The sequence below is a fragment of the Pseudorasbora parva genome, chromosome 9 (genome assembly GCF_024679245.1).
Source record: "Pseudorasbora parva isolate DD20220531a chromosome 9, ASM2467924v1, whole genome shotgun sequence".
In the NCBI taxonomy this organism is placed as follows: Eukaryota; Metazoa; Chordata; class Actinopteri; order Cypriniformes; family Gobionidae; genus Pseudorasbora; species Pseudorasbora parva.
Window position 1 is genome coordinate 47,009,014 of NC_090180.1, and position 12,246 is coordinate 47,021,259.

Genomic DNA, 12,246 nt, shown 5'->3' on the forward strand with positions numbered 1-12,246 from the left:
GTGAGTCATTCGATCGACTGATTCAGTCTATGATCTACACTGCACTGACAGGTTAAGCTGGATGTTCATTTTGCATGCAGTCAGAAAGGATTAAAAAAAGTGTGTTGAATATTTATTTGTCAATATATTATTATGAATATATAATGCACAATTCACAAACCTGTTAAAATTAGGGCTGCCGCTAATTATTTTGGTAATCGAGTTATTGGTCGATCACTGAATCTTATTTTTGGGGGTAATAAACATAGACCTAAGTGAACAACAACAATTACAACAACTTAAAATACATAATGAGGCAATAACAAATTGGTTCAAATAAAGTATCAAAAGCAAGTAATCATGTAATTTACATAATATAAACAATTTATGTACATTATGTATTGTAACAATGTCAGCGGCCTGGTGATTGCTGTTGTTGTTGTTACACTTTACAGCAGATCACATCCTTGTAAACAACATTTAACTCAAATATCCACCTAATCTTTAATATTCGGCCTGAACTTTAAATAAATGCTACAGCCACTATAATTTCCTGAACAAGACATTCAAATTCAGAGCGAGGGTTTAAACTTTTATTTTGAAATTGCGATGAACACATTGGATATTTAGAAACTTTTTTAGTTTAAATAATTTAGATATTTACATAACATATTGATGTATTCTCCTGTGTTGGTGTAGGTTTACACATCATTTAGTTAACAAATCCGGTGAAATAATGCACGCTGCGTTCCAGGATGAAAGTTAAAAAGCAATCCAATTTCATAGCATAAGAAGAAAAGAAGTTTTAGATGTGTTCACGTAAAAACACAAAGTGGATCAGACTTTATGCATTCCCAAATGCACATTATTGCGAATGAGTTTGTGTGGAGCAGAACTCATTGTAAAGAGAGCAGCTTTGAGAAACACAAACCTAGACGAATGTAAATAAATAAAGTGTCACGCTTCCCCCTGAACCTTAACGGAATTGCAGGCTGTGTGATTTTACAATTGCACAATGCTATATTTTATATTATATTATGCACCCTTTGAAAATGGTCTAATAATGCAGTTTATGCATTATTTTATTATATAAACACAGGAAAAAAATTTTTAATCAAGTTCTCGAATTGAATCGAGGAATAGTGAAAGCCCTTGTTAAAACACATACTTGTTGACACAATGCGCGACTCACCTCCCAGATTGCATAGGATAGTGCTGGTTGTATTGAGTTTGCTGTGAGTACGCCCATGAGTTAGACGGATACAGCTGATTCTGGGGAAACAGGAAACAAACAGAACATTTGACACAGGAAATAGCCCTTTGGAAACACTGTTCAGCAAAGATACTACCCATCAACCCAAATCTTTACTACAAAAACTAGTGACTCGTATAGACATAGTGAGACCCAATATAAACCGTGCACATTCATGGTGAAGACTAAAAGTTCACCCAATAAAGAACCATAATCCAGGTGATGTGACTGTTTCTAGAAGGATGATTACCATTGGCTACCAAAGCACTCCATGTCTGTCCCATATCGGACAAGGTTCAAGACCAACTGGAGTGATAGTTATGAAGAAAACAGTTAAAAACGTAATCAGATCAAGGAAAAATGTAATCAAAATGCAGCATCAAACAGGCTTGTATTATGAGGTCAATTTGCTACCAAACACTGACTGACAGGATCATGTTCATGTGGGGCTTAGGCTTTCATATGGAACATCACAATAATAATAGAGGTTAAAACACTGCTATTTATTTTTAGATATAATAATTGCACTCAAATAATAACTGCAATGTTTGTTGCAACTCATTTGCACATAAGGTAGTTTTCATAAACGCTAGTATTCATAGCAAATTTAAAGAATACATTAGTAACAGTAATTTGTTAACAGTATTTTAGCTCCTTTCTAGTGTTCTTTTAAACCTAACTAATAAACTAAACACTGGATTACTTTCCTGAGGTAAATGCAATGTGAAGTGGCATTGTTTCTTAAGCATACTGATGTCTTTCCGTGGTTGAAACACTGATTGAGCGACTACATGAGGAGACATTATTCATTTTGGTAAATTGCTCTGTATCTTTCAACATACCTTCTGATGTTCATGCATGTTTTTTCATGCAATAACTTGTAGTAATGTGGAAGAAAAGACTTGCGCTGCTGCTTGACGTCACGTCACATTTAAGAACGACTAAACACCATTTATTGTTTGGATTTTTAAAATATATTGACAGAATTTGAAAGCTGAGACTTTATTGCTTATAACAAGTAACAAAGCTGTTCGTGATTATTGGATGGGAGAAGCACAACAGATAATGTTTAGTGTAGGAAAATAATTACGACCTGGCAACCCTGGCTTGAAATATAGGGTCAAATAAAGCCTAACCTCAGCCTCGGACGTCACGCCGTAAGACTGTTGGGTACATTTCTGATGCATATGGTACTCTGGAGACACTTCAGGATTTTAAAGTCATCATTTATTTGGGGATCAACTAGACGCTGGATTTTTCGTGGCTGCATTGTTGTAGTAAACTTGCACAATTAATTGTTCTTGAACAATTTATAGATGCACGTCGTTCTGTTATTCTAGGGACGTCGACATTACATTTTCACACCCCTAAACATGACGCGGAACAAAACTAGCTGAGACATGTCAGTCAAACGTCCTCTTGGGCGGACCTTGACCAATGAAAGCTGCATTGGAGTCCAACTGTTCAACTGTTAATGCATTATTGTTGCGTTAACACAGGCAACCTTAAATTCAATGCAAGATGCACTTTTTTCACACAGCCGCAGTCTAAACAAGTTTTTTCCGCCCACTTTTTATTGACAGGATATAATCGGCCCTGATCATTGGCTGCTATTAAACAAAAGGCAGATAGTGAAAATAATTGCTTTTATCGGCAGATATCGATTATTGGTCGATACACCGGTGCATCCCAATATTTATGTGACTCATGTTGGCAAAAAAAGTCTGAATACGCATTAAAATTTTTCGAGCTACAGGCAAAACAGGTGAAAAATGTTGATTTTGAGGTTCTCACATAAAAATTATTTCTTTAAGCCCTCGTCTATCAATCCCAATGCTCAAAATAGCAATTAAACATCTAAAAGTATCTTTATTTGCACGTTTTCAGAGAGGAGTGCCTTTCCTTTGTCCATGAAAATGATCGTACAGCCTCATACAGCGTGCAATCCCAACATAAACAAAATTACAGTACTTCAAAATATCGGTCTTGGCGAGTGTTCCCGCAAACATCATCTGTTATGTCTTATGTGAACGTTTCGTTAACTGTTGGGGGAAAAAACATCTGATTTGAAACATTTAGGGATGTAACTATTCAGTCGGAGCCGGTTGAAAATCGATACAAACGTTTGTCTATTCAAGTCAGTTGAGACATTAAACGAATCGCGATTTGGGTTTTAAACAATGTCACCTGACAGGTAAGATAGCAACGAGCAAGTTGTAGCTAACGTTACGGACTGTGCGTGCACACTGGCTCGAAGAAGAGTGAAATAAGCGAAAGTTTATTCATATGGAAGTTGGGCGTAAGCGCACCCGTTTGCACGCGCCATCAAACACGAAGCATGGTGGCAGCAAGCACGCAGTTTACGTTGACTCATTCAAATCGGAGGTGTGAATGCAGGCTGGTAGCAATTTGACTTTCTGAAGACTAATAATCACCACAGTGAGAGGCTCCAGTCTCCTCCATCTTCATGTAAAAGATTATAGTCCAAACCACACTGCAGTTCCACTCGCAGCATCGAGGGCGATTGCCATGAAAATCAAAAAGTGCATCAGTTTTCACAGCGAAAGATCGTAAGATAGTAAATTAATTCCAGGCCCTTCCTTGTCAAGAGAAAAGACCAGCGCAAGGGAAACTCCTCCCAAGAAAACACCATTGAAATCTCTCTCTTTGAAGGGACTTTTTGAGGATTTATTTTAAACAGGGTTTCTGCAGATTACACCATGTCAAATGTAAGACTTTAAGAGCATTATGAATTAAATGTAAGACCTACATCACGCAACAGCAAAAAATACAAAGGAAACGCAGAATCACAAAATTACTCACAAAGCAAATTCATTTATTCAAATTGAACAAAGTCTCAGTAACCTTGCACTTTAGCTCACTTTACCCCATAGCTTGAACCCACCAAGATTTCACTCTCTCTTATGTGTGTGTGTGTATATGTATATATATATATATATATATATATATATATATATATATATATACACACACACACAAGTTTCTGTACACTGGCACAAGCGCTGACAGGCGGCAAACGCGTGCACAGAACACGCAGCCATCCGTGTGTCAGTACCAAATTGAGTTTGGGATTTACATTGCTTTTAATTTCCAGTTTTTTTACTTGGTCATTTATCCACTTTGCCCAATCGTTTCACCCGGTCCTTGTCACTTATGTGGGTGGGTAAGAACAATTTATTTAATTTTTTTTAATCGCCTTCGCTTTTACAATGGTGGAAGTGGAAGGAGTGGAGAACTATTAGCTAAAGAATAAAATACGTTTGATGTGTCCGTGATGATCAGAAAGAGACTCGCACCAATAACACGAAAGCTGATTGGCTGCAATATAAGATGCATGTTGGTCCCATTTAAAGTCGTAATACAGCGGCTTATAGTTGGACTAGCCGAAGAAAGAACTACAACACCCCGGAATAAAACACACACACAAAAGCGCTGCAGGAGCATTTCAATAAGCATTAGAGGTAGCGTTACATGGACATAGGAAAATTAAGACATGTTTAAAATGATTTAAGACCCTGAACTCAATACTTTTTATTTAAGAATTTTATTTAAGCAAACTTCAGACTTTATCTAAAATTTTGATTTTGAAATTGAAGATTTTAAGACCCCGCGGAAACCCTGCTTAAAAATTTCAAATTAGTTATTATTTGACATAAAATATATATTTAAATTTTAGAAAGAAATTGTCAGAGAAATAAAAGGACACTTATTTTAAAATGTCTTAAATCTCATTTTGTTAAAAAAAAAACTAAAAAACTGTGAGGAAATCGTATCGTGAATCATTACATCCCTAGTAACAGTATGTTAGCTCTGTGCGGTACGGTAGGTCTCAATATATAGGCTGTCTGTCTCATTAATGTTAATGAAACAATTGTGCTTCCATGGAAAAAAAGTGTAATATATATAGTTTTCCTATAGACATATGGTTTTGACTTGATGTCTGCTACATTAGGTGTTTATTACCAGGAATCTTGTTTTAAAACCTTCAGAAAACTTTAACTAGATTTTTTCCAAATTAACTTTATTGACTTCAAACAGGTATAGCAACGTCGTTTTTGTCCGATATCAAGTCATTCATAATTTTAAAAATAATAATAATAGAGAATGTGAATAACTAATTTTTGAAAACGTACTCGGTTACTTTCGTAACCTCGGTTCCCTGAGAGAGAGGAACGAGTATTACGTATGGGAAAAACTCCTTTTCTCGAGAATGTGAAGCAAAACTTTTAATAAAGGTATCTATGTAAAGCGCAGTGAGCTGCACGGCCATAGCCCAGCGCGAGGAGCGCTCTGATTGGCCGGGCTGCGGCAACTGCAGGAACCTATGGTGAGGCGGCTGAGAGGAACGAACCAATGGGGGGCGTTCCAGAAGCCCGCCGAAAAAGGTGCTTATATTTGCATACAGGAGGCTATATAAGACCCTAATTCGCCATAGGTGTCAGGTTTTAAGATCGACTGAAGCGATACCTGAGAAGCATAAACACGGCACGGAACGTAATACTCGTTCCTCTCTCTCAGGGAACCGAGGTTACGAAAGTAACCGAGTACGTTCCCTTTCGAGAGAGGTTCCTCGTATTACGTATGGGAACACAATGTAAAGCGCCGTGTGTGCTGACTGACCCAGTATACCCAAAGCACATGTTATAAACCCCCGAGACACCGACAGAGGCGGCTTATAAGGGGAATGAAGAACCGGAAGAGTCGGTTCGTTTGAACAGCTGATCGGACATAGTCGGATCTTATGATGAATGAATAGTGCTTAAGGACTAATGTGTACAGGCCAAAATGTAAGGCAATCTGTTTGCCAGGGTCAAGATAGAGCCTAGATGGAGAGAAGCCCTGCTTGTAGAGCTGGAACCTCCAACTTGTAGAATCTGATAAAAGTGGACGGAGAGGCCCAGCCTGCCGCCGCACAGATATCTTCCAAAGAAATGTCACACGACCAAGCCCAAGATGAGGCCATGCCTCTAGAGGAGTGGGCTTAAATGCCTGTAGGACAGGTTAGGTCCTGGACCTATATGCTAGTGGGACTGCATCCACTATCCAGTGTGAGAGACTGTTTCATGACAGCACAAACTTTAGTGCGGCCACCGAAGCAATGAAGAGCTGATCCGACTGCCTGAAGGGGGCGGAGCGCTCTAGATACAATCTCAATGCTCTGACTGGGCAGAATATGTTTGCGTCTTATTCTCTCTGAGACGCGGGTTAAGCAGTGCAAAGAGCTGCATACTGAAGGGGTTGATAGCACTTTCAGCATAAAACCATGCCTCGGTTTGAGCACAACCTTGAAGTTGCTGGACCCAAACTCAAGACAGGAAGGGCTCACGGAGAGTGCAGGTAAGCCACCCACTCGGTTAACCGAGGCCACAGCCAGCAGAAAAACGGTTTTGAGTGATATGTGCTTCAAGCTCGTGTTCTGAAGTGGTTAGGAGGGGGAACCCTTCACGGCCTCCAGAACCATGGCGAGGTTCCAAATAGGGACCGAGGTAGGGGCAAGGCGGGCTGAATCTCCTGGCCCCTTTAAGAAAACACACAATAAGATCACTTTTCCCTAGTGAATGTGCCGCGATAGGAGCGTGGCTAGCTGCTATGGCGGAGACACACACCCCGAGTATGGAGGGGGGACGACCCGCATCCATTAGCTCTTGGAGAAAGCGAGCGGTTCCGCCAGTTCGCATGAGTGTGCGTCGATGTTTCGCGTAGCACATTGGTTAGAAAACCACTGACCACTTCAAGCAGAGCTGCCAGATAGCAGGGGCTCTAGCTTCCGAAATAGTGTTCATAACTTGTCAGAGAGGTTCCCGGATACCGTTGATGGGCCATACGTGGAGGGCCCACAGCTCGGGATTGGGATGCCAGACCTTCCCTTTCATTGGCAGAATAGGCATGGGGCTGTGTCTGACAGCTGAAACAGTATGGAGAACCATGTGCGGTTCTTCTAAAGTGGGGCTATTAAAAAGCACAGGCTGCAGCTGGATCGCGATCGGAGGGAACATATAGAGGGAGTCTGGGCCAACATGGGCCAGGGCATCCCTGCGTTTGCAGAAAAAATATTGGGCAGCGTGTGCTGTGCGAGCTGAATTGTTTGCGGGTAAAGGGACCATCCCCCTGGGGACATGGGTCCTCTGGATAACATGTCCGGACCCTGATTCAGAATACCTGGCACGTAAGCCGCCCTTAGGGAGCTCAGATTGTGCTCTGCCCATAAAAGGAGATGCTTAGCCATGCAGTGAACGGAGTCTGATCTCGGCTGCCCTAGCGATTTTATGTACATTATCAAGACGTGGTGGTTCTTATGCCGTAAGTCTTGAGTCTATGACAATGACTGTACTGATAAGCCTGCCCCTCGAAGGCGAATCTCAAGAATGGCCTGTAGTGGGGGTGGGGGGTTATCGTAACGTGAAGTATGCGTTTTTCAGATCTATTGAGAAAACCCAATCCCCGGGGCGAATGTGCGCGAGGATTTGTTTCACCGTCAGCACCTTGAAACGAGCGTGTCATAAGTGCTTTGTTCAGATGCCTGGAAAATGGGCCTGAGACCGCCACCCATTTTCGGCATGAGGAATTAGCGACAGTAAAAACCTGACTCGCTAGCGTCGGGTGTACTGTTTTCGCCGCTCTCTCCTTTAACAGTCTCAATGCCTCAGCGAGAAGCACGTGACTGACACTGCTTCTTACAGAGGGCTCGACCACGGCTTGAATCGCGGGGTCTGCGAGCAAAACTGTAGCGAGAACCTCGTTTTATATGTTCAACACCCAATATTATATACCAGGAATGGCCTGCCAGGCCTGGGCTCGTAAAGCCAGGGGTTGAATTAGATTCGGGGGCTGGCCGCTTAGTAATAGGGGCCTGTTAGCCGGGTTGCTTGTGCTGTAACACTGCTTTTAACACTGTGGGGATAGTGTTAGTTTTGGCGGTGCAGGCTTTGCAGTGGGCGCACGCCTCACATTTATATTGTGTGTGCGAGAGTGAACTTTGTGAAAAGTGCTTGGGTGCAGGAGTGCAGACTGTAAAGTGGGCACATTTCCTACATAGAAAGCTCTTTTGTGTGTAGTGTAAACAATGTGCAGTGGCGCACAACCTACGTAGAATACCCACGGTGCAAACCAGTGAGCAAATCCACAGGGGTAAACGCACACAGCATTAGTGTGCAGACGAGCGTGTTTAACACAGGCTAGTTGACTGCAATATTTCATCTCCAGTCACTTAACTTAAGGGAACTGGGAGAATGTAAGGAAGTGCGGGTGGTATGTGAGCCATTCCACAATGCCGTTATGCTCTAGTCTAGACTGAAAGCGCGCATGCAGACAAGCGTGTTTGACCACAGGCTAGTTGACTGCAATAAGGCTAGTTGACTTTATATGGTGTAATCCGGCCGCGGCGGGATTTATTTGTGATTTTGTGAGACTGAATTAACAGTGCTTATGTAGGGGTGCACACTGTGTAGTGGACACTTTGTCTACAGTGTAAAAACCTTTCCAGCCGCCTGAATAAAGGGGACTGGAAGTGATAGAGTGAAAAAAGGGCTTAGCTTGGCAGCCATTTTCCGACGCCCTTATGCTCTGACAGTGAGCGCGTGCTATGAAGTAAGCCGCGCTCTAGTCAGCAACGCGCTGTGGAAGGGGCGCGCGCTATCATGACAAGGCAGCCATTACAACTTCCTTGGCAGTAAGCGCGCGCTGCAGCGACATTGTTCTTGACATACCCAACAGCCCGAGCTCGCTCGTCTAACTTACTCTAGTATTCTCTGTCCGCAGCGCTTCAGCACGGCGGCGGTAGAATGAGCACGGCGAGAGCTTCGGCTCGAGTTAGTTTATTCACTCTAGTATTCTCTGTCCGCGGCGATAGAGCGACAGGACGAGAGAATTGGAAGCGTGAGGTAAAACTCTGTCCGCGGCGCTTCTAGCACGGCGAGAGCTTCGGCTCGAGTTTGTTTATTCACTCTAGTATTCTCTGTCCGCGGCGATAGAGCGACAGGACGAGAGAATTGGAAGCGTGAGGTAAAACTCTGTCCGCGGCGCTTCTAGCACGGCGAGAGCTTCGGCTCGAGTTTGTTTATTCACTCTAGTATTCTCTGTCCGCGGCGATAGAGCGACAGGACGAGAGAATTGGAAGCGTGAGGTAAAACTCTGTCCGCGGCGCTTCTAGCACGGCGAGAGCTTCGGCTCGAGTTTGTTTATTCACTCTATTATTCTCTGTCCGCGGCGATAGAGCGACAGGACGAGAGAATTGGAAGCGTGAGGTAAAACTCTGTCCGCGGCGCTTCTAGCACGGCGAGAGCTTCGGCTCGAGTTTGTTTATTCACTCTAGTATTCTCTGTCCGCGGCGATAGAGCGACAGGACGAGAGAATTGGAAGCGTGAGGTAAAACTCTGTCCGCGGCGCTTCTAGCACGGCGAGAGCTTCGGCTCGAGTTTGTTTATTCACTGTAGTATTCTCTGTCCGCGGCGATAGAGCGACAGGACGAGAGAATTGGAAGCGTGAGGTAAAACTCTGTCCGCGGCGCTTCTAGCACGGCGAGAGCTTCGGCTCGAGTTTGTTTATTCACTCTATTATTCTCTGTCCGCGGCGATAGAGCGACAGGACGAGAGAATTGGAAGCGTGAGGTAAAACTCTGTCCGCGGCGCTTCTAGCACGGCGAGAGCTTCGGCTCGAGTTTGTTTATTCACTCTATTATTCTCTGTCCGCGGCGATAGAGCGACAGGACGAGAGAATTGGAAGCGTGAGGTAAAACTCTGTCCGCGGCGCTTCTAGCACGGCGAGAGCTTCGGCTCGAGTTTGTTTATTCACTCTAGTAACTTATTCTCTGTCCGCGGCGATAGAGCGACAGGACGAGAGAATTGGAAGCGTGAGGTAAAACTCTGTCCGCGGCGCTTCTAGCACGGCGAGAGCTTCGGCTCGAGTTTGTTTATTCACTCTAGTATTCTCTGTCCGCGGCGATAGAGCGACAGGACGAGAGAATTGGAAGCGTGAGGTAAAACTCTGTCCGAGGAAAAACTCCGTCTGTCCGCGGCGCCTCCTCAGCGCGACGGTATAGTGACGAGAGCTTCGGCTCGAGTTCGCCTATTCACTCTAGTATTCTCTGTCCGCGGCTGTAGCGCGACGGAATGAGAGAAGAGTGGGAACAACTCTGTGGCAGCGGCGGAAGAAGAGCCGCGGCGGCGGCAGAGTGAAGAGAGCTTCGGCTTGAGTGTGCTCATGTCCTCTAACATTCTCTCTTTCCGCGGCGCTATTCAGCGCGACGGGACGAGAGCAGAGGGAGAGTGAGAAGAGCTCCGTCTTTCCGCGGCGCTTAACGACGCGGCGGAACGAGAGAGTCCTCGAGTAGAACAAGCCTGTAAGCTCTAGAAGTGGCGTTGCAGCGGCAACACACACACAAACACATATAACACTCAACATAGACACAGTTTAAAGGATATATAACGCCGGATGGCGTAGCTGGAACGGCAGAGAAGGCGGAGAGGGAGTCCGTCGTCCTCAGCTGCAGGTTCCGCTGGTGCCTTTTCAACGGCGGTGCTTCTTCCGGAGACCAGCGAAGGTATCGCTGAAGGAGATAAAATCTGACACCTATGGCGAATTAGGGTCTTATATAGCCTCCTGTATGCAAATATAAGCACCTTTTTCGGCGGGCTTCTGGAACGCCCCCCATTGGTTCGTTCCTCTCAGCCGCCTCACCATAGGTTCCTGCAGTTGCCGCAGCCCGGCCAATCAGAGCGCTCCTCGCGCTGGGCTATGGCCGTGCAGCTCACTGCGCTTTACATAGATACCTTTATTAAAAGTTTTGCTTCACATTCTCGAGAAAAGGAGTTTTTCCCATACGTAATACGAGGAACCTCTCTCGAAAGGGAACTCATTTTGCCAGCACAGGTCACACACCATCAAATATGTGTTCAAAGATGTGCAGATCTTTAGTCTGAGACTATGTATATATGGGTAACCATGACATTTACAATACAATAGTGAGTCAATGTAAAATTTTTGTGGCTGTTTAGACATTATGAGGTGCATTATGTACCTCTATGGAACTTGGGAGAGGAGGACTGGGAGCGCTGAACTTTGGGCTCCCCAGCGGAGGGTCCTCAGGGTGCAGATAGTCCTCCGTGTCCATGACAACAGACGTGGCAAGAGTGGGCATCAGGCTGCGAGCAGAAACATGGTTACGACTGAAACCCCTGTCGTTCTTCAGCCATCTCTGAGAGAGAGAGAGAGAGAGAGAGAGAGAGAGAGAGAGAGAGAGAGAGAGAGGTCAGTGAAATATAACAAATAATTCACTACTGATGACCCAAACCCTCCAGATTTATTTGACCAAGCACTGAGTTTGTTAGCAAGAGAAAAATGACAAGCTACAGATAAATACATGCATACAAACCACTAGTTAATAAACTATGTTTATTACCATATCAACCGAAGATATTTTAATTGAAAAATGCACAAAACAGATGATCATCAAAGATCATGCAAACGGCTTATTTAAGATAAAAGACGCCGTATACATTAATGTACAAATATAACAGTTATGTAATGGGATAATATATTAAATATGTGATTAGGCCTTGCCTGTGTGACATTTTAAGAGGAATTACATTGTAAGTATGTCTCAACTTAATTCTGGCATCTTTAAAAGAGCCTGTCACACTTCCATCCTTAATAAGCAAATGATATCAAACAAAAAATATTTAAATATACATAAAATTGTCATTAAATGATCTGTCTGGGCGATTGTCAAACTGAAAAGCATCAACCACACAGCACTGACCTCTCACACACGCCACTTTAATACGATTACCAGCTCATATTAATTATTGTAGATTAACTTAATTGATTTTTTCACGAATTTATCAGCTGTCTGTGTGTTTTTTCTGATTGACTCAATGGAGCGCTATTGTTTGATTCGTGCTAACATGCTAACCTGAGAGAAAACTCACTCACCGCGCGTTAATTAAACCCCCCTTTCGGCGAAACCCCTCCACGAGCACTAACGACCACTCAATCTG

General features: G+C 43.7%; 1 protein-coding gene across 1 annotated transcript in view; it reads right to left on the reverse strand.

The window, feature by feature from the left end:
• The window catches only part of sbno2a (strawberry notch homolog 2a), a 64,514-nt gene that overhangs the window by 52,158 nt on the left and 110 nt on the right, over positions 1-12,246 (reverse strand). Inside the window, 2 exon segments of the mRNA XM_067452865.1 lie at positions 1,172-1,251; positions 11,268-11,444. Of these exon segments, the coding sequence (XP_067308966.1) occupies positions 1,172-1,251; positions 11,268-11,387 (200 nt within the window). The 5' untranslated portion in view covers positions 11,388-11,444.